Source organism: Leptodactylus fuscus, chromosome 3 (genome assembly GCF_031893055.1).
Source record: "Leptodactylus fuscus isolate aLepFus1 chromosome 3, aLepFus1.hap2, whole genome shotgun sequence".
NCBI lineage: Eukaryota > Metazoa > Chordata > Amphibia > Anura > Leptodactylidae > Leptodactylus > Leptodactylus fuscus.
In genome coordinates this window covers 79,129,436-79,156,606 of record NC_134267.1, presented here as the reverse complement: position 1 = coordinate 79,156,606, position 27,171 = coordinate 79,129,436, and the positions used below count along the sequence as shown (strand labels likewise).

General features: G+C 40.2%; 1 protein-coding gene across 1 annotated transcript; it reads right to left on the bottom strand.

The window, feature by feature from the left end:
* C3H6orf118 (chromosome 3 C6orf118 homolog) lies at window positions 1-27,171 on the bottom strand. The gene is made up of 11 exons (XM_075269517.1): window positions 26,500-27,171; window positions 25,758-25,880; window positions 24,826-24,885; window positions 24,615-24,739; window positions 20,671-20,735; window positions 12,982-13,175; window positions 7,506-7,559; window positions 5,782-5,878; window positions 2,612-2,793; window positions 1,160-1,221; window positions 1-49 (listed from the first exon to the last, which is right to left on the bottom strand). Exons 1-11 carry the CDS (start codon window positions 27,139-27,141, stop codon window positions 1-3), a joined length of 1,653 nt encoding a protein of 550 aa, XP_075125618.1. The 5' UTR covers window positions 27,142-27,171.

The window sequence follows — 27,171 nt, the reverse complement described above, 5'->3', positions numbered from 1 at the left end:
TCATAAATTTGGCTGTTGTAAGAAGGACTCCATCAGGATTTTAATCTCTCTAAAAGAAAAGAGAACATTGTTTAAAAAAAATTAAAAAAAATAATAATCTATCCGAACAGTTTAGAAAATGTAAATGGACTACAAATGGCAGAGGAAAACCACTTCAGAGTGATAACAATATATTAAAGAACTGTCCCACCATGTTGTTGAACCACTTGTAGCCACCATTAGGCCACTATAAGATTGTTGTATTTGAGTGTATAGGCACATATATTCCATGCCACTGCAAACGTGAAAAGGATTTACATAGCATAAAAAGAAGTGCAATGAATATAAACAATATACAGGTCTGAGAGGACAAAAGGACATTTAGTGCACTTGGCCTCCTTCAGATCAATGCAACACTTCTGATGTAGAAAGCATATACTTCTACTCACTCACGTCAGGGTCCTTTTATTAGGCCTCTGACTAGGCCTCTGTGGTCACATGCCAGCTGGAATTTTTAACGTTTTTAAAAAATCTTTCACCCTCTCTGGCACAGTGAAAGAAACTGTTTTACTGGACAACCCATTTAGGGTAAGGCCCCACATAGCGAGCTGAAGAGAAAAAACGCTGCAGAAAAGACTGGGGGGGAAAACACATCATGGTTCTTTCTGCAGCATTTTTCACAAAACACCAGTGTTTCCATAGGTGTTCACATGCTGCAACGTACAAAAAATTGCAGCATTTAAGCTGTGGATTTTTTTCTGCAATGTGTGAATGAGATTAGCCAGAATCCCATCCACTTTGCAGGTAATGCAAAATGCTACATTTGCGCAACGTGGGGCCCCGGCCTCAATCTGCACCTTTGGAGCTGTTAAAACTCTATTGAATTACACATCACTAACTTAACATAAACAAGATCACTGGCAAATGCTATTCAATATATATAAGAGCAAGTATACAATGGTAAAGATGGACAAGTCACGTAGCTAAGTCAATTATACCTGTGGAGACACTGGCATTTTTCGTATAGGTATAATTGAAGCAGAAAGTAAACTTTCTGGTGCGTTTTGGCTGCAGGAAAAATGTTTCTGAGCGGCCTTTCCCGCAGCGCTTCTTGGCTGTGGTTCGCTATGTGGGGCCTTAGCCTAAAACAACTCAAAAGACATTTCCATGGCAAACTTACTCTTGCTTGTCTAAAGTGAACTTCTGTTTCATCAGCACTCGCTTTACTTCAGAATCAAGATCCTATGAACAATCAAGAAGTTGTTATTGTACATCTAATGTCAAACTGAAGTTAGAAGCATTGAAGTCTTAGGAAACTCACCAGAAGATAAACAGTATCAAACCAACTAGAGTGCATTGTAGGGTATATTATGCCCTTGCTCTTGGAGACCCCGGTCCATTGCACTACAGTAGAAATTCAAAAGCATATTCTTAAATATGACATTTTCAAGGAAATGCTGTTTTGCCTCGAGTCCTTCCTCTACAATGTACTGTGGCTGGTTTATTTATTTTTAAATGTAGATTGTGAGCCCCATATAGGGAACACAATATATGTATCTTTTTTTATTTATTTAACCACTTCAGTACCGGGCCAATTTGTGGTCCAGGACCAGACACATTTTAGGTTTATTATGTATGTGCGGTTTTGAGGTCTGTAAAATTTTTCTCGTATGTCTTAGTCAACTAATTTTTGCGTCTTTTTTCGGGGACACATAGGGCTTTATTTTTGTTATTTTTATTTTCAAATTTGTTTTAATTTTTTTTATATCCAGGAAAATATAAACAAAATAGGAGGGAAATTGTGTCTGGTTTTCAATTTATAATTTTTTTTTTTATTTAATAACACAAAGTGTCACTGAAAAACTTTATAATATAGTTTTTCCTCTCCGTTAAGGTAATTTTTATTTTGTATGGTGTCGTCGGGGGTGGGGCTATAACCTTTAATAATGGCGTTTTATTAGCGTATTATTTATTTATTTTTTATTATTATTTTATTTACATTTTTTTTTAAACTTTTTTATTATATTTTTATTTTTTTCCCAGATTGTGTGATAAGAGACCTTTGGGGACATCTGATCACTTTTTTTTTTTTTTTTTTTTGTACTTGAGGCGGATTTCTCCTATAACTGGGGCTGGTACATTTAACCTCAGTTACAGGAGAAATACAGACTCCTGCACACTGTATACACAGTATACAGAGCTGATCTGGGGTCCTGTAGGACCCAGCAGCTCTGGCAGGACACTGCTCCCGGCAGATCACGTGTCTGCCAGGTCAGAGGGCAGCTGATTTATGGCAGCACTGTATACACAGCGATGAGATAGCAGAGGAGGTAATAAATCTTCCCTGCTATCTCTCTGGGAGCCCCGGCTGAAGTTACAGCCGGCTCCTAGTGAAAGCAGCTACACGATCTCCGTGCAGCTGCTGTGTTCTGACTTGGACGTACAGGTACGTCCTGTCAGAACTAGGCAACCACTTCCCGGATGTATATAGGTCCGGAAGTGGTTAAGTATGTCTTTGTAGAATGGGTGGAAATCCACACAAACACGGGCAGAACATACAAACTCTTTGCAGATGTTGTTCCTGGCAGGATTCGAACCCAGGACTCCAGCGCTGCAAAGCTGCAGTGCTAACCATCGAGCCACCGTGCTGCCACATGTGGCTGGTTACTTCCTGATAACATTCTAACGTTACAAATGTTTTCACTCCTTCCTCATCAGATTCCAACAGCCAGGGCTGCAAATACTGAGAGATTGCATCAACTTGTTTGTAGTATGCAAATAGCTGCAGCTTTGATGAGCATTCACTTGCATGAGCTTCATTACATACGTAGATCAATATAGAGGCAGCTCCAGGTCTTTTCGAACCATTGGGCTATAGAGCCTCAATAGGCCCATTGCGGTGCAGCTAATGAGGTGGCAGTGTGTTCCTGCCACACACAGTATAACAGCCCCCTTATTATAGCACCACACAGAATAATGGACCTCTTATTAGGCACCCACAGTATAATGGCCCCCTTAATATGCCCCCACACAGTTGAGTGGCCCTCTTATTATGCACCTACACAGTATAATGGCCTCTTATTAGGCACGCACAGTATAATGGCCCCCTTAATATGCCCCCACACAGTTGAGTGGCCCTCTTATTATGCACCCACACAGTATATGGTCTCTTATTAGGCACCTACACAGTATAGTGGCCCTCTTATTACGCTTGTCACATCCTCCAGCTACATGCCCCACCATTCACTATTTCTGCTGATTTCCTTTTACTCCAACCAGCACTCGGAGGTGGAGGTTGAAGTTGTTCACATTGTAGTAATGGTGGGAGTAGGGTACTGGTAGACTTGGTTGTAGGGACACTCGGAGGAAATCTAGATGTGTGAATTAGGAGAAGATACAAAAATTATACCGCTTTGATTATGAGTCTAAAAAAAAAAGTGTGTGTGCATGTAGGGAAGGGGAGACGTTGAGTCAATTTAGTAATGATGATTCTGTTGGAGACAGCACCTAGAATCCAGGCCAAACTGATAAGTTTAAGGGCTAGTTCACACGTGAACAAAGGGGCGGATTTTGACAGCGGATTTCGCTTCAAAATCCGCCCCTTTACAATGGTGGTCTATGTAGACCACCGGGCTTTTCTTGGGACATGCCCTTTCTTCAGACGGAAGCCGCACGGGCTCAGCCGCGCGGGTTCCGCCCCCGGCAGCTCCCTCCTATGTCGGCTCATTCATTTGAGCCGACAGCGGAGGGGAAAGCCGCGACCACGATGGTCGCGGCAGGCGGGTTTTGACAAGAGAGAGACGCGGTGAGCCGCGTCTCTCTCCGTGTCAAAACCTGCGCGGGCAGTTCACGTGTGAACTGACCCTAAAAGTGATAGCAAGTGTATCAAGCAAAATAATGCTTAATAAAGGCAATTTTTTTCCTATTATCCCAGTCGAGCAACATTTAAGTATTTAAATACTCAACTTTCTGCATAAGCGGAGTTAAAAAAAAATACAGACAAAATCATATGCTGGATCTTTGTTTTTCTTTGAAGAAGCACAATTGGATATTCTTGCAATGCTTCTGTAGATCTCTTTAGCCGTCAAGTGACCACCATGAGACTACAAAAAAAATCCCTCACTATACCAACATATTATCCAACAGTCTACTATTTATGCACAAGAAAAGAAAGTTTTGCTGTGAAGACTTATTGTGAGAGTAAAAAACAATTGATTAATTTATAGAAAAACTGATAATTTGGGAGCTGGGCAGCCGCCTTTGCTGCCCGGTGTGTCTGCTGTTTTATTCAGCAGACACTATGCCCTAATGCCTGCAGTCGGTGTCCACACCGATCATGGTCCTTAACCCCTCTGGTGCCTCGGTCAAAGCTGACATTGCCATTTTACCGGTGGTGCGTGGGCACCACCATTTTTCCAGCGATCACAGGCACCCGGAGCAAGCTCTGGGGCCTGCGTGCCGTTTCTATGGCAGCCGGGAGCCTTGTGATGGCTCTCTGGCCTGTCATTCTATACTTTCTATTGCAGGCTACTCTATGTAGCCTGCAATAGAAATGCTGAATTTTTGCAATGCATTGCAATGCACAAGCATAGTAATGCATTGTATTAGCGATCAGACCCCTGGGGTTCAAGACCCGTAGTGCGTCTAATAAATGCAAAAAAAAAAAAAAATTTAAACATAAGAAAAAAAAAAAGTATTAAAAATTCAAATCACCCCCCCCCTTTCCCTAGAACACATATAAAAGAACTTAAATACTGTGAAAGCACCTACACATTAAATATCCCTGTGTCTGAAAACACCTGGTCTACAAATCTATAAAAATATTTTTCCTGTATGGTAAATGCCGTAGTGGGAAAAAGGTCAAAATTGCTAAGCCGCCATTTTGTTCACTGTTTTGCCTCTGATAAAAATTTGAATAAAAAGTCATCAAAGCAATAGCAATTCCCCAAAATAGTATAACTGAAAAGTACACCCGCCCCCCCCCCCCCCAAAAGATGCTCTATGTATTTCCATACACGGAAGTATAATAAAAGTTTTGGGTTTCAGAATATGGCGACTATTAGAAAAAAAATATTTGGCACAGTTTTGGATTTTTGTTGAGGGGTTAAACTGTAAATAAAACTACATAAATTTGGTACTCTTGGAATCGTACCAAGACAGGTGACATGTCATTTTGGCTGCACAGTGAATGCCATAAAAACGAAGCCCGTAGGAAAGTCGCACAAATGCACTTTTTCTTAAAATCCATCCCATTCTGAATTTTTTTCCAGCCTCCCAGTACATTGAACAGAGTAATTAATAGTACTAACATGAAGAACAATTTGTCCCGCAAACATTAAGACCTCATATGGCCCTGAGAGTGGAAAAATAAAAAAGTTATGGGCTTTGGAAGGGGGGGGGGAGTCAAAAACGGAAAACAGAAATCGAAAAAATGCCCACGGTGGATGGGGGTTGAATAAAAAAATTTAAAAAAAGAATCAATATCTAAATTATACAAAAAAAAACAAAAACATGTCATGATAAATATAGCCATGTACAGTCATGGGCAAAAGTTTTGAGAATGACACAAATATTATATTTTCACATGATCTGCTGCCCTCTGGTTTTTATGTGTGTTTGTCAGATGTTTTTATCACATACAGAAATACAATTGCAATCATATTATGAGTAACAAAAGCTTATATTGACAGTTAGAATGAGTTAATGCAGCAAGTCAATATTTGCAGTGTTGACCCTTCTTCTTCAGGACCTCTGCAATTCTCCCTGGCATGCTCTCAATCAACTTCTGGACCAAATCCTGACTGATAGCAGTCCATTCTTGCACAATCAATGCTTGCATTTTGTCAGAATTTGTAGGTTTTTGTTTGTCCACCCGTCTCTTGATGATTGACCACAAGTTCTCAATGGGATTAAGATCTGGGGAGTTTCCAGGCCATGGACACAAAATCTCTATGTATTGTTCCCTGAGCCATTTAGTTATCACCTTTGCTTTATGGCAAGGTGCTCCATCATGCTGGAAAAGGCATTGTTGATCACCAAACTGCTCTTGGACGGTTGGGAGAAGTTGATCTTGGAGGACATTCTGGTACCATTCTTTATTCATGACTGTGTTTTTAGGCAAGACTGTGAGAGAGCCGATTCCCTTGGCTGAGAAGCAATCCCACACATGAATGGTTTCAGGATGCTTTACAGTTGGCATGAGACAAGACTGGTGGTAGCGCTCACCTCGTCTTCCCTGAATAAGCTGTTTTCCAGATGTCCCAAACAATCGAAAAGGGGATTCACCATAGAAAATGACTTTACCCCAGTCCTCAGCAGTCCACTCCCTGTACCTTTTGCAGAATATCAGTCTGTCCCTGAAGTTTTTTTCTGGAGAGAAGTGGCTTCTTTGCTGCCCTCCTTGGGACCAGGCCTTGCTCCAAGAGTCTCCGCCTCACAGTGCGTGCAGATGCACTCACACCTGACTGCTGCCATTCCTCAGCAAGCTCTGCACTGCTGGTAGCCCGATCCCGCAGCTGAAACACTTTTAAGAGACGGTCCTGGTGCTTGCTGGTCTTTCTTGGGCGCCCTGGAGCCTTTTTGCCAACAATGGAACCTCTCTCCTTGAAGTTCTTGATGATGCGATAGATTGTTGACTGAGGTGCAATCTTTCTAGCTGCGATACTCTTCCCTGTTAGACCATTTTTGTGCAGTGCAATGATGACTGCACGTGTTTCTTTAGAGATAACCATGGTTAACAGAAGAGAAACAATGATGCCAAGCACCAGTCTCCTTTTAAAGTGTCCAGTGGTGTCATTCTTACTTAATCATGACAGACTGATCTCCAGCCCTGTCCTCATCAACACCCACACCTGTGTTAATGGAGCAATCACTGAAACGATGTTAGCTGGTCCTTTTAAGGCAGGGCTGCAATGATGTTGAAATGTGTTTTGGGGATAACGTTCATTTTCTAGCCAAATATTGACTTTGCAAGTAATTGCTGTTAAGCTGATCACTCTTTATAACATTCTGGAGTATATGCAAATTGCCATTAGGAAAACTGAAGCAGTAGACTTTGTAAAAATTCATATTTGTATCATTCTCAAAACTTTTGGCCATGACTGTAGTGTATAAACATACCAAGGTCCAGAGGTCGGGGATAAAACAAAATATAAATAGAAGTGTCTATTGGTTAGTGCAGGGACACAACAGCCAACCTGAATCTCTATGTTGTACTATGAGCAGCCATCTGTATAAGTATATAACATTAGGAATCCGTCCACATCCGTCCTGTGATATCCAACAATCTATAATTAGGAGGTGGTTATACCTGATATCCAAGTGCATTGTAAGAGATGCTATCTTTAACTTCCAGTTTGCTCTGTTATTGCCAAATATTAGTTAGAAAATACTTGTTTTATAAGCATTGTTGTATTACGATCTGAGCTCTCGGCATCTTGTGTCCGAAGGTAACAAAGGTGAGCTACCTTATTCTTTCATGTATTAAATTACTATTTTTCAACCTACTTTATAAGAAATAAGCATACCTTATTTGCTCGATGAAGGAAATCATTTGATGACTTTAGTTTCACAATTTCTTTCTGAAATGAAAAAAAAATGATGTGTACTCTAAAAAAAATCTGATATTAATACTAGAGATGAGCGAACACTGTTTCGGATCAGCCGATCCGAACAGCACGCTCCCATAGAAATGAATGGAAGCACCTGGCACGCAGACTTTGCCGGCGGCCGGCCGCTTAACCCCTCGCGTGTCGGCCGCTTCCATTCATTTCTATGTGAGCGTGCTGTTCGGAACAGTGTTCGCTCATCTCTAATTAATACACAGCAATACTGTAGTTACATAATGCTATATAACAATAAGGCTGTACATGCAGACTGATACTTTTCTTTTACCTACCTGTGTTTGGCTCAAAAAACTAGACTAAAAATGCCAAAACTGCATGTTTGATCCATCCCATTAGCAAAAATTAACATACAAAAAAGATTTATTATTTATTTTTTACACAATTGCAAACCTTTCCAATTTATTTCCTTGCCTTTCAGACAAATGTACTATGTAGACAGTTTCTATGGATAAACAAAAAGTTGAAAAAATTGCATTCTTTATAAATTCTTACATTGATGTTGTAACAATTTGACCAAATTCTGCGGAATTCCTTCTTTAAAATCCTAATTCATTAAAATAAAGACTGAATAAGAGCTTGGGTAACATGCATACACACATAAAAAATGTACGAATATCCCACTTTATGGTAAGAAAGGCCTTTTATATTATCTTACAGATAAGAAATACAATCCATGTGCTAAATTACAAGGATATACAAAGTCTAGAAACAGACAAACCAGAGTGTCGTGAGTCAGTGATGTCTGAAAGACAAATACAAACAAATGTTCTTTCATATGTTACAACTATGTGACCTTTCATTATCAATTCCCTCCGCGTATAAATAATATAAAGTATAAGTGGATTACACTGGGAAAAGCTAGTCATTCCCTGAGGACTTCTCATCTCTTCACCTCATTCCTCACAGTTATATCATTTATATGAAGACAACCAAAAATAAAGTCATAAAGGGTTAAAAAATAAACCAAAACCCCCCTGTGATCATGAATACATATGTATTTACTTGTGTCAGCAGTTCACGCTCATAGGATAGGCGTCATCATACGGCCTTATTCTTGGTGCTGCCATTCTATCTTAGCTTTGCCCTATATTCATATTTATAAACCAAATCAAGAGTTTAATAACCAAATAAGGACATAAACAGAACACAATGAGAAATAAGCTTTGAATATTCCCACAAACCACGCACTTAGGTCCTTGAGCCAATTAATAGGGTTGAAAATAGAAAGTGTATTTCCCATCAATTATCCTTGTTGACATCATGTGCTCTTAACCAATTTTCCAGTAATTTCTTAAGCATTTCAGGACCAAATGTCATTCATGTTCCAATGCTTAGGGCACTTTTGTATGCATTGTTTTAATGGCTTTGCATATCTCAACTATATTTAGCATGTTTTCTTTTCAGGACACATAGGGCTTAAAATAAGTAGCCTTATTTGTTAAATAAATTGAATGATAGAAAATGTGAAAAAAAAAAAATTAAATTTAGGTTCTTTTACCTAAAATAGAATTGTTTTTAGATATACAGTTGCACATAAACATATTAAAATTTTGATTTTCTAGTTAGTTCTTTTTACAGGGGCTACACATTCAGGGCCGGCTCCAGGTTTTTATGGGCCCTTGGGCGACAGAGCCTCAGTGGGCCCCCTTGTGGAGGAGGCGGGACACTGCACATCGCAGATGAAGCGAGTGACGTCACGCAGGAGTGTGGCGTCACCAACGCCATACCTCCCAACTTTTGAATAGTAGAATGAGGGATAAAATGCTCTGTTCGCCGCAGCAAATTTAGCTCTGCCCACTTTTATGTTGACTCCGCCCATTCTCATTCATTTTTCGTGTGCTCCCACACAGTATAATCCTCCTACAGTCACCCGTAAATTATATGCCCCCTCTCCATCTTTCCCCCAGTTTCATATACACCCTTCCTCTGCCCCCAGTTTCATGTCCCCCCTCCATCTCTCTCCCCAGTTTCATGCCGTTCTCCCCCCTTCATCTGCCCAGTTTCATGTCCCTCCGTCTCTGCCCCAGTGTCATGCCGTTCCCCCCCTTCATCTGCCCCAGTGTCATGCCGTTCTCCCCCCCCATCTGCCCGTGTCATGCCATTCTCCCTGCCCCAGTGTCATGCCATTCTCCTCCCCTCATCTGCCCCAGTGTCATGCCGTTCCCCCCCTTCATCTACCCGTGTCATGCCATTTTCCCCCCTCCCTCGTCTGCCCCAGTGTCATGCCGTTCTCCCCTCCCTTCATCTGCCTCAGTGTCATGTCGTTCTCCCCCCCATCTGCCCCAGTGTCATGCCATTCTCCCCTCCCTTCATCTGACCTAGTGTCATGCCGTTCCCCCCCCCCCCATCTGCCCCAGTGTCATGCCGTCCCCCCCTCATCTGCCCCAGTGTCATTCCATCCCCCCCTTCATCTGCTCCAGTGTCATGCCGTTCCCCCCCCCCCTTTCTCTGCCCCCCCCCCCCAGTTTCATGGGCCCCCTTCATTATGTTCCATCTTAATGTTTAACACAAAAACCAAACACTTACACTCACCTTCCATCACTCCCCCGCCGCTCTTCTCTCTGCTCTCACGCCATTCACATACTTGTAGGCGCGATGTGACGTCATCACATCGTGCCTACACACGCTGAAGCTGGGCCGCAGCGTTAAAGCAGGAGCTGAGCTGTCATAGCTCCTGCTTTAATTGCCTATGTATTCAGCTCATCGGCATACGTCGGAGCTGAAATCGGGACAGGCAAGTGCTGGGGCGGGCAAGTACCGGGGGGCCCCCAGAGGCTATGAGGGCCTCGGCACTTGCCTGACTACGCCGTGCGCTGACGCCAGCCCTGAACACGTTTACATAGTTTTTCAACTAAAACCTAAGTTTTAGGCCAGGGCTCCATGTGGTGGAAAAAAATATAGTTTTTTGCAGTCACTGCAAAGTGGATCCCATCCACACATTGTGGCAAAATACACGTACTATAGTGGGCATGCTGCGATTTCCAAAAATGTTGTGGTTTGGGAAATTGCGGCATGTCAATTGTGCCTACAAAACACCAGCGGTTTCCCTATAGTTATAACAATAATCTCAGCATGGAGACTCCAGCACTTATCACATCTACGGGAGCAGTAGTAAGTCACAGGTATGGGAGTTTAACTAACATGACTACAGCACCAGGCATCAGATAAAGCAAAGTAAGGGTTCATTCACACTATGTATACGGCAGCTTATTCTGAACGTACACACCCTATTTTGCAGGGACAATTTTAGGGTCTCTGCAAATGTGACGTGGTGTCCAAAAACAAAGAATCTCCAGACGTGGGAAGAAGGTCACAGCACAGCCTCAACCCACAAAGGTGTCACACGTGTCCCTCAGGGACGCCATAAGGTCCTCCATACACTGGATGTCATCCACCCTACGAACCCAGTGGCAGAGAGAAGGCAGACGAGATGATTTCCAGAGCGCCGGAATACAAGCCCTAGCGACGTTGATCATGTGTCGCAGGGCAGATCTGCAGAAAGAACGCAGAGAGAGGTCTGAGAAGTGGAGCAGGAAGAGGGCCGGCGTACAGGGTAGGGGCATCTGAAAGATCTGAACAATCAATTTGTGGACGATTGTATTGGGCAGGTGATAAGCAGTGCATAGCTTTCTCTAAACATCCGCTTAGAATTAATGCCATAAAGTTCAATCTTCATCTCATCAGATCAGATAATCTTATTTCTCATAGTCTGTGAGTCCTTTATGTGTTTTTTGGCAAACTCTATGTAGGCTTTCATATATCTTGCACTGAGGAGAGTCTTCCTTCGCACCACTCTGCCATAAAGCCGAAACTGGTGGAGGGCTGCAGTAATAGTTGACTTTGTGAAATTTTCTCCCATATTCCTACTGCATCTCTGGAGCTCAGCCACAGTGATCTTTGGGTTCTTCTTTACCTCGCTCGCCAAGGCTCTTCTCCCACGAGTGCTCAGTTTGGCTGGACGACCAGGTCTACGAAGAGTTCTGGTCATCCCAAACGTCTTCCATTTAAAAAACAAATTTCTCTGGCAACTCTCCGATGATAAAATATAACTTTTAATCAGAAAACATCATAAAATGACAAAAAATTGAGGAACTGAGGAAGGAACAATGGTTCCGCAACGCGTCTGCGTTTTTTAGGGGGTTTACATTTCTTTTTTTTATTTTGTGATTGACATCAAATTTTTTGTCATTTTATGATGTTTTCTGATTAAAAGTTATATTTTATCATCGGAGAGTTGCCGGAGAAATTTGTTTTTTGCCGTGGAGATATTACACTCAAGGAATAGAGTGTGTTGCCGTGCACCCCGAAGAATTTAACCATTTAAAAGCCGATGTCTGAAATCAACCTGTGGGTGAGCTGAACCTTTTTGTACCTTTGTCTTCCATTTAAGGATTATGGAGGCCACTGCGCTCTTAGGAACCTTGAGTGCTGCAGAAATTCTTTTGTAACCTTGGCCAGATTTGTGTCTTGCCACAATTGTGTCTCTGAGCTCCTTGAGCAGTTCCTTTGACCTCATGATTCTCATTTGCTCTGATATGCACTGTCAGCTGTGAAGTCTTATATATACAGGTGTGTTCCTTTCCTAATCAAGTCCAATCAGTTTAATTATACACAGCTGGACTCCAATGAAGGATTAGAACCATCTCAAGGAGGATTAGAAGGAAATGGACAGCATGTGACAGAATGTCACAGAAAAGGGTCTGAATACTTATGACCATGTGATATTTCAGTTTTTTTTTTTATAAATTTGCAAAAATATCTACATTACTGGGGGGGGGGGTTCTGTCAAGATGGGGTTCTGTCAAGATGGGGTGCTGAGTGTACATTAATGAGAAATAAAATGAACTTTTTTGATTTTAGCAAATGGCTGCAATGAAACAAAGAATGAAAAATTTGAAGGGGTCTGAATACTTTCCATACCCACTGTATGATTATAGTGTTATTTGCCCAAACCTACTGCTGAGCGGCCAGAGCTGTGAAGTCACAGTCTAATCTATTCAGTATATGTGGGCAACCCCCACCCCTTGCTATTGATTAACTTTTTTCCTATGCAAAATATTGTGGAGAAAATTTATAAGAAGCAGCGGTGGGTGGAGCTCTGTATTTGGAGACCTTTGCTTTTGATTTGGATAAAGTACATATATTTGTTACAATGGAGAGTATGAAGATTACTGTGTCAGAAATTGTTTGGTTAAACTAATAATTAAATTTCTGATAAATTTACAGTGAAGCAAATGTAAATTTGCCTTTTTTCCCCAATGCTTCCTACATAAAGCCTAAACAAAGGGAAATATACTGGATCTGTTTGGTACCAATAAAGTATCTGGGCCACAAAAAAATTACCCTTAAAATAAAGTGTCTGTGAAGGATATTTTACCTGAATATCTTTAACATATTGTTCTTTAACCTCCACATTTAAAGCATGGGTCAGGTTCTTTTTGATATCTTCCTCCAAAGCGTTTACTTCCATCAGTGTTTTTAGTACTTCACTTCTCTTCGCCACAAATGCCTCTGTCTCATTTGCATGTTGTTTATCGGTTGGATCTGTCTTTCTTGAATATAATTGAGGAGCTGAACAAATGTTTTAAAAAAAAAAGACAAACAGGATAAGCAGTGGTAGATCGTAACCAGCAAGTTCCAATAGACTGATGTCCATTTAAAGCCAGTAGAAATAAAAATAAGGCAGTCATTATTGTTTTTTAATCAGTTTTCTGATCACTGCTATAAAGGATCCAAATTATGGCTTGTACTGGATAATGGGTAAAGAATATCACAATGAAACACTGTCAGGTATCATACAGCATTCCTCAACAGTCTTAGAATAACTCATAATCTAGTGGAAATGGAATATCGATGATATTTTGATTTACTAAATTATTACAAAGTCAATTTGCTAGCCATTTTGTTACATGACATGTTACATCATACTCACAAAGACTATTTGGATGAAGATCAAACACAAATATGTTCAGATATGTAAAAAAAATTATCATAATACAATCCTACTGTGTGCTATTTTTTCATATAAACAAAAATGGATAAAATTCCAGCATCAAGAAATTATATAAAGAATAACTTTTAATCTATACGTATTTAAAAAATCCCCAAACAGTATCACGGATCTAAAAATAAAAACATATAATTCTCCCTACGTGTTTCAAGGCACCAGACCCCTTACTCATGGGGTCTGGTGCCCTGAAATGCGTAGGGTAGTTATAGGTTTTTATTCATGTCTCCATGATGATGTTTTTTTTTTTTTTTTTTTTTAAATACATATGGATTAAAAGTTTATTTTTTATATACTTTCTTGATGCTGGAATTCTATCCATTTTTGCTTATTTTGCTATTCCTCCTCCGAAGTCGGGGATTTTCCTTTCCTCTGCATCGTTTATATTGGAACTGGATCTTATCTCTGGACTTACTCATTAAGCTGTGCTAAACATTTTTTCTTTTCTATTTTTTTCACATGACTTTATTGTGGAACCTTATGTAATCAGGTCAGGGTTTTTACAGCAATACTCAAGACATGACAACCTTATGTATATCTATGAAAATTAGCTAGAAAGCTGTGCCCCTTGTTGTAAGGCAACAATTGTAGAAGTCAATAACAATCTTTTGAATAAGCCTATGATATAAGCCAAACCAGGCACTCACCTACAGACAGGTTTTTTTTCCCACCAAGAATTCTATATTTACAATCAGTCGTCATACATAACATGAGACATGACATATGGCTCAGGCTAAGCTAGAATACATCACACCACAGTAACTAAATGAAACAATATTATTCACAGACAAGTGACGAGGAAAGGGGGAGTAGAAGGTAAGGGGGATGGGAAGAGAAACAATAGGCCCAAAGCTTTATTGAGAAACAAATAAATTGTGGGGAGAGGGGCAAGGTAATAATCCTCTTCTTCTTTGATGAATGGGCTGTCCAAAATGTGGATCAGTCCTGCATGAACACGCTTTTCATTTACAAAATAAGGTGCTGTATATGATTAATGTCCTTAAATCAGTTTGCAAGGTGCCAGGTCTCTAGGAGTGCTCCAATAAAGTTGCATGTAAAACATCAAGTGGTATGATAAGCTGTTCCAAGGTGCCCACACATTTTCACCTCACTAAATCTAGCACTCCTTGGAAAAAAGCTTGGACACCCTTGCCTGAAAAATGCCTGACAACCTTCCAATAGATAGTGATATAAGTGGTAGTGAACTCAGGTCTTGAGGTGCACATGCTCTGGTTGCAAGCCAAAAGTCATATGAGCAAATACCACTGCACTCAAAAGATGTAGTAACTCACAGGTGAATTTATTGTCAGACTACACAATTCAAATGATGTAGCGTGAAAACTGTCAAAGGCAACTTTTTTTTGCCCTAAGAATGGCTATTTTCAGTCGCTGAGGGTATAAACAAAATATATACAGAACATTGTATACAAAATATATTACACTATTAAATCATGGGGATAATAGTGATACATTGAAGAAGTATGATAAGGTACACAACGAGGAGTATATGTATTAATTGTCATTCATAAATAGTTATAAAAATGTATGTGTGTTGTAAGAAAGTGACAGGAAAAGTCCTGGAAGGACGCTATATCTCCCCCAGAGTCCTCTCATATGTGTGGTGAGTGAGGGCTTCAATAGCTGTAGTAAGGCATCTGTCAGTTAACTCTTCTCATCCCACTGCAGGAAGGAGCTTGTGTGCACAGGTGGGAACAGTTAGGCCTAATCACAGGCCTATAAAGCCTCTCCAGACTTCAGTCCTGGGCAGTTCCTGGGGGAGAGTGGTGGAGCCAGGTCCTGTCCATCCCAGCTGAAAACTGGTGAGACCAGTGGGTGCTCCACAGCTTGTTTTCTTGTTGATTTGTTTTGTCCGTGTGGTTGAAGCAAGCCACACGTATAGCCAGAGTGCATCTGTGTAGTTAGTCGCCTAGCCGGGCAGGTATTTGTGTTTCTATTTTTGCCTGAAGTAAAGGCCTGTTTTGTTTGCCAACACCTTTTTTGCAAAATAAACACACAGGGCTAAAACCCTGTTTAAACCGATTTTGGTGTCTGTCTCTGACTGTCTGGGTCCGCTGCTACTACCGCTGAGCCTACCTCCCCCACAGTGTGTATAGTATATAATATATATATATATATATATTATATATTGTAAGCCGACGGTTGGTCAGGTAATGGAGGGGTTGTACATCTCACCAAGACTACTAAGGTGGGTGAGATGAGAAAACTCCAGAAGGAATGTTTGTTCTCAGCAGACAATTTTCGTCTGCTGAGCATTTTGGTAAATGCTCAGTATTGGGCTGGATTTCTAGGAATGGCAGGTAGGTTGGTAGTGGGACCTGTCATTCCAACCCCTCCAGTCCACACTTTGAGGATGTTCTGGCAGCGACTCAGCTGCAGAGAGTCTGCTCATCAAGGGAGCTTAAGAAGCCAGCTCCAGCAGCAACACTTTGGGCAGAACTTGGCTGGAGGTCAAACAGAGAGGTCATATTTTTGGAGGTGTCTCCTGAATGATTCTACTGGCTTTGGATTTCTGTTATTCTAGGTGAGGTAACCTATTCTATGTTTAGTTAGAGCCTAGCCGGGCAGGTATTTATTTTTGTATTGTTTCCTTTTGTTGCTGCACTACCTTTTTGAGTGAAAATAAACTCTACCTTTGTTTTGGACTAAAGAATTGGGGCTTTTGTGTCTATGCCACCCCACCTAGCAACCCCAGACCCTGACAATATACATACATATACTGTATATATATTTATTTATTTTAGAAAGGAGGAATAACATTGGCAGTGAAAGGATTACTTTCACTGCCAATGGTCTCTGGAAATTTTGCACCTCCAGTAGCCAGAGCAATTTTCACAGTTTTGAGATAGATAAATCAAAGCTAAATTGCAACACTAAAAAAGCCTCTAACCCCCCCATACCTATATATTTTCTTAAAGTAGACACCTGCAGCATTGTCTCAATGCCACTTGGTACTGTATACAAACAGGCACCTTCATGCAATTTTAACTTAAAGTGAGTTTTTTTTATGAAAAAATGCAAATAAATGTATATTAGTTGTTAAAAATGGAAACCAAACAATAAATTATATGCACAAAACCTCCTAAAAATAAGAGTTCAACATGTGCAGAGGTCATACATATCACTATGGCCTACACTCGCATGCACGTGTCTTCAGAAAATCACTAAAAATGTTAAAAAAGTATCATCCTATAAAATGTAGAGATTACACACCGTGAAAAACAAGTGAACCCCTAAACCCTATATATTTTTTGAAAGTAGACAACCTGAAGATTACATGTCTCAATGGGTCATCAATAGCCACATCCACCTTCATGCAACTTTGTGACAAACATAAAACATTTTTTGAAAAAATGCACTAAAACACATATTTTCACCTAAAACTCATGTTCATTCTCACAATCTAACTTTTTTGAGATTGCACAGCATACCGTATATAAAAACACAACTTAAAGGGGTTGTCCCATCACAAGGATCCTATCTATACTGCTTGTTAATGTGGATTTAAGACTTTTCCTAAATACACTGCTTCAGCAAAACTGCTTTGTTTGTCCACTATCTTACTTTATTCAATTCATTGTTGACACAGCCCTTGACTTATCTGCTCAAAAGTCAATTGATGTATCTGCTGCTCTCAGGGGGAGGAGGGGCTAAGTGCACGGGAGCAAGCCTGTGTATCTAGCTATCCCTGTGTCTACACCACATGACCTAGGTCCTGCACTCAGATAGGGGAGAGGAGCTCCTTTCATTTCTGAACGTCTTCTGTTCTCCCAGTTATCAGGCTAGCTAATTCAATTGTGCTCATTATGGCAGAGACAGGCAGTCTCTGTATGTAACACAGAATGGAGTTGCTGCTGCCTGTACTTCATAGTCCAATATTGTGCATATAGTGTTTAAGGACCTTTGATGACATCACAGGCCCTACACGCTAATTTGGGGGCAGAGCTAAACGGCAGGTTGCATGTGAAACCCCACCCACCAAATGATGCAAGAAACCAGGAAGAAAGAAGATTTTACAGCAGTGAAGACTAGTGAGTATGCGACGTGGGAATAGCCCTTTAATGTTTCATATATACAACCACCTTCATGCAACGATGCAGCAAACAGAAATTGCTAGCAAAAATTGCACAAAAATTCAAATTTGCCACTAAAGTGCGACTTAAGCAATCCCTTTCTGCAAACAAAATGTACTTTCTAAAAAACTACAAGATGTGAGGAGTTCATACATACCATACATGTATATATTTACAGGTGCGGGTGTTAAAGAAATGCCAAAATCGCAGAAATGCACCAACCCATTTTGAGCATGCAAATTAAATAGGACTTTACATAAAAATATTATTTTCCATCCCCGTATAAAAATTTTAGCAATCTATAAGCTCATCTCTAGTGATAACAGTTATCACTATTATTTTAGCAGGTAACATATATCACTAGAGATAAATTTTACTCTAGAAAGCTCAGGTATAGACATGACAGGAATTGGGTGAAATGTAAACTTTATTCATGATTTTGTGGATATGTTGTTTAAGTGTTTGGTGCGACTTTTTTTTGCCACTGCGACCTGGACAATGGTAAATGTCTGGGTCACAGCGCCAATAAACTTCCTGGTTATGTTCAGGGGGTATAACATAAGAATACCCCATTAGTAAAGCTCAGGGGTGAATTATAATATACCTGTATATGACAATCAGAGACAAAAGTACAGTATGGCAGGAGGGGGGAAATAGGAACTGAATCCCTTTTCCCTCCCTCCTGGGGTCACATACAGGTTGTGCACAGGGACAGAGAAAATGCTCCTCTGTCTCTGTGCACGCTGCTCCTCCCCCTTCCTGTTTCACTAATGCTTCCCGAGACAGAAGGGGAGGGGGGGGGGTGGACACTTTAAAGTCGTTTGGGCTATGAAGATAATTTTAGATTTATTTTAAAGATGAGAATCTTATCTTTAAAATGATACCACGATCTTTATAATAGTCACTGTTAAAAACGCTGTCAGGAATTGAGATCTTCAATGAGATCTCAATCCCCAATAGTGTTTTCAATAGTGAATCGCTTTGGCACAGTAAGGGTTAACATGAAGAACTTGGTAACATGTTAAAGATGAGATTCTCATCTTTAAAATGAATCTAAAATTATCTTCATAGTCCATACGAGTCCATAGATATGGACATTAGAAGCAAGGACGTAGCAGCCACGACCTCGGCTAGGCAAGTGACACCCTGGGAGGACGTAGAGCTACGTCCTTGGCAAGAAAAGGGTTAATGCTGTGTTGAGGCAGAGAAGGAAACATACTATCCAATGTTACAACTGTTTAGCAGGAATCAATAATACAGACAGAGGCAGCAAAACTGAAGCCAAGACACCAGATATTCCCCCTCCTGCCTTTACTACATCTTTTGAACCTTCAATAGGTGGCAGCAGAAGCACAATTTTTCTTTCACTGAAAATGAGCTAGTTGCTTACCTTTTCCTGGAAGAGCTTATAAGACCTAATACACCTTTAATGGTACTCTTCCTACGTAGAAATAGTACACCACAAATGCTTCATTTCAGCAAACTAGTTTTCTACTCAGTACTACAAAGGAGCAGTCACCCTTAAAGGGGTGACCCATAACCCTTGTTCACCAACCTGCAGGCTCTGTGCTCCGTTCACTTCCTGGTTTTCTTGGCACATTGGTGGGCAGGGTTTCACTTGCTCTGCTATCTGCTATGTTTGCAATCAGTAATGAGGGATTGATTGTAAATGCATTACCACAGTATGAAGCTGATGTAGCAGAGCTGGATTTGAGCCAGCTTGCATTACATACAGCGGTAACGGACTCCTTATCTGAGCCCTTATCAGCCAAATTCAATTAAACTGGCTGATAAGTGGAAGAGCTGAAGATAGACAGCATAGTAATCCCGGAGCTCTCACCTCCCCCTCCCCTATCTGAGGAGCTCTGTTACTTGTCAGACATAAACAGCTCAGAGCTGCTGCCGAACACTCAGCCCCTCCCTCCCTCCCTGAGAGCAGGCAGCTACATCACTTGGGGACAGAGCAGATAAGCCCTGTGGCCATAGAAACTGATTGTAAACAATGAAGTGAATAAATTAAGATAGCAGCCAAACAAAGCAGTTTTGATAAAGCAATGTATTTAGGAAAAGTCTTAAATCCACATAAACTAGCAGTATAGATAGGATCCTTGTTATGGGACAACCCCTTTAAACAGTTGTCTGCTGTTGTTTCCTTTATGCGAAGGACAGACAAAACTGTCCATCTCAGATCCTTGCAAGAACACCACCAGTGAAGAATCTGGGTGAGAAATGTAATCTTTTTTTTCCAGCAAACTCCAGTCAGTGGTGCAAGAACGGTATTTCAGTAACCTCTACTTTCCAAAGAAAACCAATCTGGATACTGCCATGTTCCTGTCAGGTATCACTAACCGCTTCATCCTGTGTGTCAGCAAAGGAAGTGTCCTTGACAATGGATTACCACTGGATTCTTCAGGCCCCATAAGATGCTAGGCAGTGACTGTCTCCAAGCAGAGTTCTATGCAACTCTGTGGGACCTTATTGGTCAAGCTCTCTGGATTTACAGTCCATGGTCATGTGATGAGTATACAGATTCTGCTTGTTATAGTCACAGCACAATAATCAGACATCTGCCTGGTAACGAGCTGTGCACCTGTGTACTCATCACATGACCATGGACTGTAAATCACATGACCATCGTCAGACTTTTATCCACTAGAAGGAACAGAATGAATGACAGCAAGCAGAGATCTAGAAAACCGTGAGGAATTGATACAGAAAGTATATTGGAAAATTGTACAACTTTTTATTGTACAAACAATAACATGTGTCTCTCAATATTGGTCTGAAAGTGGCCAACCCCTTGTATATCTATGTGCATTCATCTATACATGTATGTAACATGGTTAAACAGATAAAATATAGTCTACTCACTGTACACAGTGAAATTTGCTCTCTGTAATGAAGAGAGACATTTATTTATTGCACAAAAGTGAATGTTTTCTTTTTTTCCCCTCAAAAAAAGGCTTACCTTTTTTAGACACTGTTTCACTGATGTGTGTATTACTGAGCTCAGTCTTCAAGTCATTTCTAAGTCTTAAAATATAAATCAAAACAGATTATAGCAACTGCCTGCATAAGCACTAAACAAACACAATTTTCAACTCAATAAAACAGTAAACTTAACTCCTTCCCACCGGTGGCATTTTTTCGATTTTCATTTTTAAACAACCCTGCTTACAGGTTCTCAGTATAGAATAATAAATGGTACCAAAAGTTCACACGGGGCCAAAGGGGTGGATTTTGACAGCGGAATCCACGTCATAATTCGCCCCTTTACAATGGTGGTCTATGGAGACCACTAGTGTTCTTTTTTCCGCTATTGGTAACTGCCGATAGCGGAAAAAAAGAAGCGAGCTGCCCTTTCTTCAGGCGGATTCCGCGGCTCACTGAGCCGTGGCTTCTGCCTGGCAGCCGCGACCTCCGGCGTCGGCCCATTCATTTGAGCCGACTCCGGGGTGGGGGAAGCCACGAACGTGACATCGTGGCAGGTGGGTTTTGACCATATTTTTACTTGGCTCCCCGAGTCAAAATATGGTCAAAATCCGCCCCACCGCCCCCCTTGTGAACTAGCACTTATGAAGAACAATTTGTCCCGCAATCATTAAGCCCTAATATGGCTCAATCTTCTCCAGTAAGTTGGAACCAAGAATACAGTCCTATGAAAAAGTTTGGGCACCCCTATTAATCTTAATCATTTTCAGTTCTAAATATTTTGGTGTTTGCAACAGCCATTTCAGTTTGATATATCTAATAACTGATGGACACAGTAATATTTCAGGATTGAAATGAGGTTTATTGTACTGACAGAAAATGTGCAATATGCATTAAACCAAAATTTGACCGGCACAAACGTATGGGCACCTCAACAGAAAAGTGACATTAATATTTAGTAGATCCTCCTTTTGCCTCTAGTCGCTTCCTGTAGCTTTTAATTGGTTCCTGGATCATGGTTGAAGGTATTTTGGACCATTCCTCTTTACAAAACAATTCAAGTTCAGTTAAGTTTGATGGTCGCCGAGCATGGACAGCCCGCTTCAAATCATCCCACAGATGTTCAATGATATTCTTTTTTTTTTTTTTTTTTTAATTCAACAAGTTTTATTGATTTTCAAATTTTATGGGGGTACAGACAAAAAAAGAAGGGTAGGGGTACAACACTTCAGAGAGAACCAAAGCAGGCAGTAAACAGCTATAAATATAATGATATAATAGCATAATGTATCAACAGCCTAATTTAAAAACAGATTGATGCGTAGTGTGCGAATGTTCAATGATATTCAGGTCTGGGGACTGGGATGGCCATTCCAGAACATTGTAATTGTTCCTCTGCATGAATGCCTGAGTCGATTTGGAGCGGTGTTTTGGATCATTGTTTTGCTGAAATATCCATCCCCGGCGTAACTTCAACTTCGTCACTGATTCTTGAACATTATTCTCAAGAATCTGCTGATACTGAGTGGAATCCATGCGACCCTCAACTTTAAAGGGGCTCTATCAGCAAAATCATGCTGATAGAGCCCCATATATGCGTGAATATCCTTTAAAAAGGTTATTCAGGCACCGCTAAAGTTATATTAAACTACCCCCCAGTTTTAAAATAATACCCTAAAAAAGAATGTGATCTACTTACCCATCGTGCACGGTGGGCGGGCATTCAGGGTCTTCCGTCTTCTTCATCCACGCCATCCAGCCTAGAGGCTGTTATCTTTGCAAAGGGAGGATCTACTAAATATTAATGTCACTTTTCTGTTGAGGTGCCCATACTTTTGCACCGGTGAATTTTGGTTTAATGCATATTGCACGTTTTCTGTTAGTACAATAAACCTCATTTCAATCCTGAAATATTACTGTGTCCATCAGTTATTAGATATATCAAACTGAAATGGCTGTTGCAAACACCAAAATATTTAGAACTAAAAATGATTAAGATTAATAGGGATGCCCAAACTTTTTCATCGGACTGTATGTAGGCCACTCTTGATGCATTTCCATGATGTACAGTTAGGGCCAGAAATATTTGGACAGTGACACAATTTTCGTGAGTTGGGCTCTGCATGCCACCACATTGGTTTTGAAATGAAACCTCTACAACAGAATTCAAGTGCAGATTGTAACGTTTAATTTGAAGGGTTGAACAAAAATATCTGATAGAAAATGTAGGAATTGTACACATTTCTTTACAAACACTCCACATTTTAGGAGCTCAAAAGTAATTGGACAAATAAACATAACCCAAACAAAATATTTTTATTTTCAATATTTTGTTGCGAATTCTTTGGAGGCAATCACTGCCTTAAGTCTGGAACCCATGGACATCACCAAACGCTGGGTTTCCTCCTTCTTAATGCTTTGCCAGGCCTTTACAGCCGCAGCCTTCAGGTCTTGCTTGTTTGTGGGTCTTTCCGCCTTAAGTCTGGATTTCAGCAAGTGAAATGCATGCTCAATTGGGTTAAGATCTGGTGATTGACTTGGCCATTGCAGAATGTTCCACTTTTTTGCACTCATGAACTCCTGGGTAGCTTTGGCTGTATGCTTGGGGTCATTGTCCATCTGTACTATGAAGCGCCGTCCGATCAACTTGGCAGCATTTGGTTGAATCTGGGCTGAAAGTATATCCCGGTACACTTCAGAATTCATCCGGCTACTCTTGTCTGCTGTTATGTCATCAATAAACACAAGTGACCCAGTGCCATTGAAAGCCATGCATGCCCATGCCATCACATTGCCTCCACCATGTTTTACAGAGGATGTGGTGTGCCTTGGATCATGTGCCGTTCCCTTTCTTCTCCAAACTTTTTTCTTCCCGTCATTCTGGTACAGGTTGATCTTTGTCTCATCTGTCCATAGAATACTTTTCCAGAACTGAGCTGGCTTCTTGAGGTGTTTTTCAGCAAATTTAACTCTGGCCTGTCTATTTTTGGAATTGATGAATGGTTTGCATCTAGATGTGAACCCTTTGTATTTACTTTCATGGAGTCTTCTCTTTACTGTTGACTTAGAGACAGATACACCTACTTCACTGAGAGTTTTCTGGACTTCAGTTGATGTTGTGAACGGGTTCTTCTTGACCAAAGAAAGTATGCGGCGATCATCCACCACTGTTGTCATCCGTGGATGCCCAGGCCTTTTTGAGTTCCCAAGATCACCAGTCAATTCCTTTTTTCTTAGAATGTACCCGACTGTTGATTTTGCTACTCCAAGCATGTCTGCTATCTCTCTGATGGATTTTTTCTTTTTTTTTCAGCCTCAGGATGTTCTGCTTCACCTCAATTGAGAGTTCCTTTGACCGCATGTTGTCTGGTCACAGCAACAGCTTCCAAATGCAAAACCACACACCTGGAATCAACCCCAGACCTTTTAACTACTTCATTGATTACAGGTTTACGAGGGAGACGCCTTCAGAGTTAATTGCAGCCCTTAGAGTCCATTGTCCAATTACTTTTGGTCCCTTGAAAAAGAGGAGGCTATGCATTACAGAGCTTTTATTCCTAAACCCTTTCTCCGATTTGGATGTGGAAACTCTCACATTGCAGCTGGGAGTGTGCACTTTCAGCCCATATTATATATATAATTGTATTTCTGAACATGTAAACAGTAAACAGCTAAAATAACAAAACTTGTGTCACTGTCCAAATATTTCTGGCCCTAACTGTATTTATGTTAGCAGCAGCAGTATTGTGGCACTATAAAAGTACTCCCAGCACTCTTATATGAGTCTATATAACAGTTATCTCGATACTCATCTCAATGAGACTGTCAAGTGGAAAGAAATCTGAAATCCCTGGCAAAAACTATTTTAGCAGATCATAAAATTGTCTCAATGATTGTATTCTGTAGATCAAGATTATATTACAGTCATTCTGATGTGGAAAAAAGACAAAACAAAACAAAAAATGTCAGATTACTACTCACTGGTCATTGCGTTCTATGGCAATAAAAGTCTTGTGCTCAAGTTCCCGCACATTCTGCATGACTTTTTCTACATCTTTGGTTTTCACAGGTCGTTTCTTCATACCAGCAATTTCAAACATTAGAATCTAAAATATTACACATAGGAGTTTTGTTTTTCTAGACAATATATTATGAAGCTAACTTGCAGCAAATACAATCTAATAGCTCTTACCTCGTGTTGTGGTGAAGACTGAGCATCCAACAAGTGGTTAACATATAAGTCATAAGCAGCCTAATAAAAGAAATTGTTTCTATATTAATATACTCAAAGAAATTCAAAGTAAAAAAAAATAACTAAGTTAAAGTGATTTTTTTTCTGCTTATTAGATCAATTTAATACGTATATCTATCATAAGCGTAAAACTACTGGATAGCTTTTGATTTTCTGGCAGTATTTGTGTCATTATAATAATAATAAAAAATTGTATTTACTGCAACTACATGCAAAGTAGTTTCTGCTGTGGTTAGGGAATAAGTGACTTTAAAGAGGTTGTCTATCTATCTATCTATCTATCTATCTATCAGGTTGGGGAAGGTGGAAAAAAAAAACAAAAAAAAAACCATACTCACCTGTCCCCTTGCCTAGTCCTACAGCTTGCAATGTTTTCTTGCAGAAGTCCTCGCTAACTGTGACTTTCCAGATCACGTGACTGCTGAGGCCAATCAAACAGCATTAACGGTCTAAAGAAAGGACCCAGGGACGTCACAGGTGGTGAGGTCCCATGTCCTTTGTTAAAGTTGCTGATTGACCTCAGCAGAGAAGTGTTCCAGGACTTCTGCTGGACCTTGCTGGGAGACCAGGGACAGGTGAGTATGTGAGGTTTTTTTGGAATTTTTTTCTCACCGCTGAACAATATAAATTTATCCTGGACAACCATTTTAAAGGCAAACCCCTTTAAGCAAGGAACAATAGGTGTATAATAAAAACCAGGGGCACAATGGTAAAGAAGGATGGGGATCACCAAGAAACCACTCTGTATTAGCCATTTTGATACAGTACTAGAGTATCATACTAAATCCTCCAGCCACAAATCTATTAAAACTATAATTTATAATAAAATCTATATAAACATTTTTGAGCTGTTTCCTTAATAACAAGCTTACCTTAGTTTTACTTAGAACATTTCCAAAAGTAGAAAAGGCTTTACAGATTTTTTCAAATGTTTCACTGAAGATCTGTAGACGGGCAAAATGAGGAGACCTAATGTGGGCAATGTTCATAAGTTCCTAAATTGACAATGACAAAAAAAGAAAACAATTATAATGGTTTCACAACTTTAAATTCTAAATCCTTCAATTCATGAAACAAAAATATACAACTGCAAATTACGAAGAGTCCCAGAGTATGTACAGCCCCAGATTTCTGACTTATATGTTGTTGGGTCTGGAATAGGTTTAGAATAAAAATATTTGTTTATCCCACACAACCCCTTTAAAATCTATTTACAATTTTTTTTACAGATGGCTTACAGGAAGAGATACAGCATTGGTCTCATACAGATCTCTGAAAGTGCTATGTCTGTGGAATTAATAAAAGTACCAGCACATAATAACCACTTAAGGTATATGATAAATATTTATTTACACTGATTCCGACCACTTTTTTTGTCTGCAGTTTCCCTCCAGACAATCAGAATGCAGGAAAATTTCCTCTCATTATAATCAAGCCAGAGCTACACAGGTTGAGAAAATGTGTTGTGGTTTGCCACAATTTGCAATAACCACCATCATCATCTTCATCATCAATAATCATCCAAATAAGTTTTAAAATCAGCTTATCTTAATATACACTAATAACTCTGAGAAACGAAGATCCTCTGATTATATGTGATCCTAATGTTCATACCTTCATTAACTTTTTCTCAAAGCTCTCAACAGTCACGTTCTTGTAGAAGTCTTTTGACATGTCTTGCTTTTGCAGAATATCCCAATCAGACTTCAAGAATATGTTGAACTGGTCCAATTTTGTGAGGCCTGTAAAGTAGGCTGGGAGAAATTTACATTCCATCCTATGATCCTGGGATGTCTGTGGCCTCTCGCACATTGGTAGTTGTAGCAGTTCAATATCGTTATCCTTTGGTGGTGACTCTGTACATTCGTGTTGTGGATTTTCTCTGCATGTTGTTTGTGACCAAGTGTCCATAAAAGAACTTGTAAATGGCGTGTTTATTGGTGTACATGGGCCAGTTTGTTTTATGACTGGAGAACGTGCACACAATGACTTGACTTTTGTACCCCTACTTACTAAACTTGTCTTGAGTGTAAAAGTTAGAAAGGAATCTTTCATTTTCACCGTTTTTTCATACTTTTGATCTGGTATTTGTCTACTTTTCCAGAAACTCTTCTCTTCTATAACTGGTGGTTTAAAAAGATGATTATGATTTAGATGTCCACCAGTATAATCCCAAGAATCTTTCTTATTTGCTTTCTCCACGTCATCCAAAAGTACATGAAGGGGTATGCTTTTGGCTTGTTTTGGTTTTAACATAATAATAGCAGTTTTTAGATCAATGTTTTG

Excerpts from the sequence above, each read along its gene's own strand:
- C3H6orf118 (XM_075269517.1), bottom strand. The coding sequence starts at position 27,141 with ATGTTAAAACCAAAACAAGCCAAAAGCATACCCCTTCATGTACTTTTG. Across the intron at positions 24,740-24,825 it reads AGTCTTCACCACAACACGAG|ATTCTAATGTTTGAAATTGC; the intron begins GTAAGAGCTATT and ends GTAATATTTTAG. Across the intron at positions 7,560-12,981 it reads AATATGTTAAAGATATTCAG|AAAGAAATTGTGAAACTAAA; the intron begins GTAAAATATCCT and ends TTTTCATTTCAG.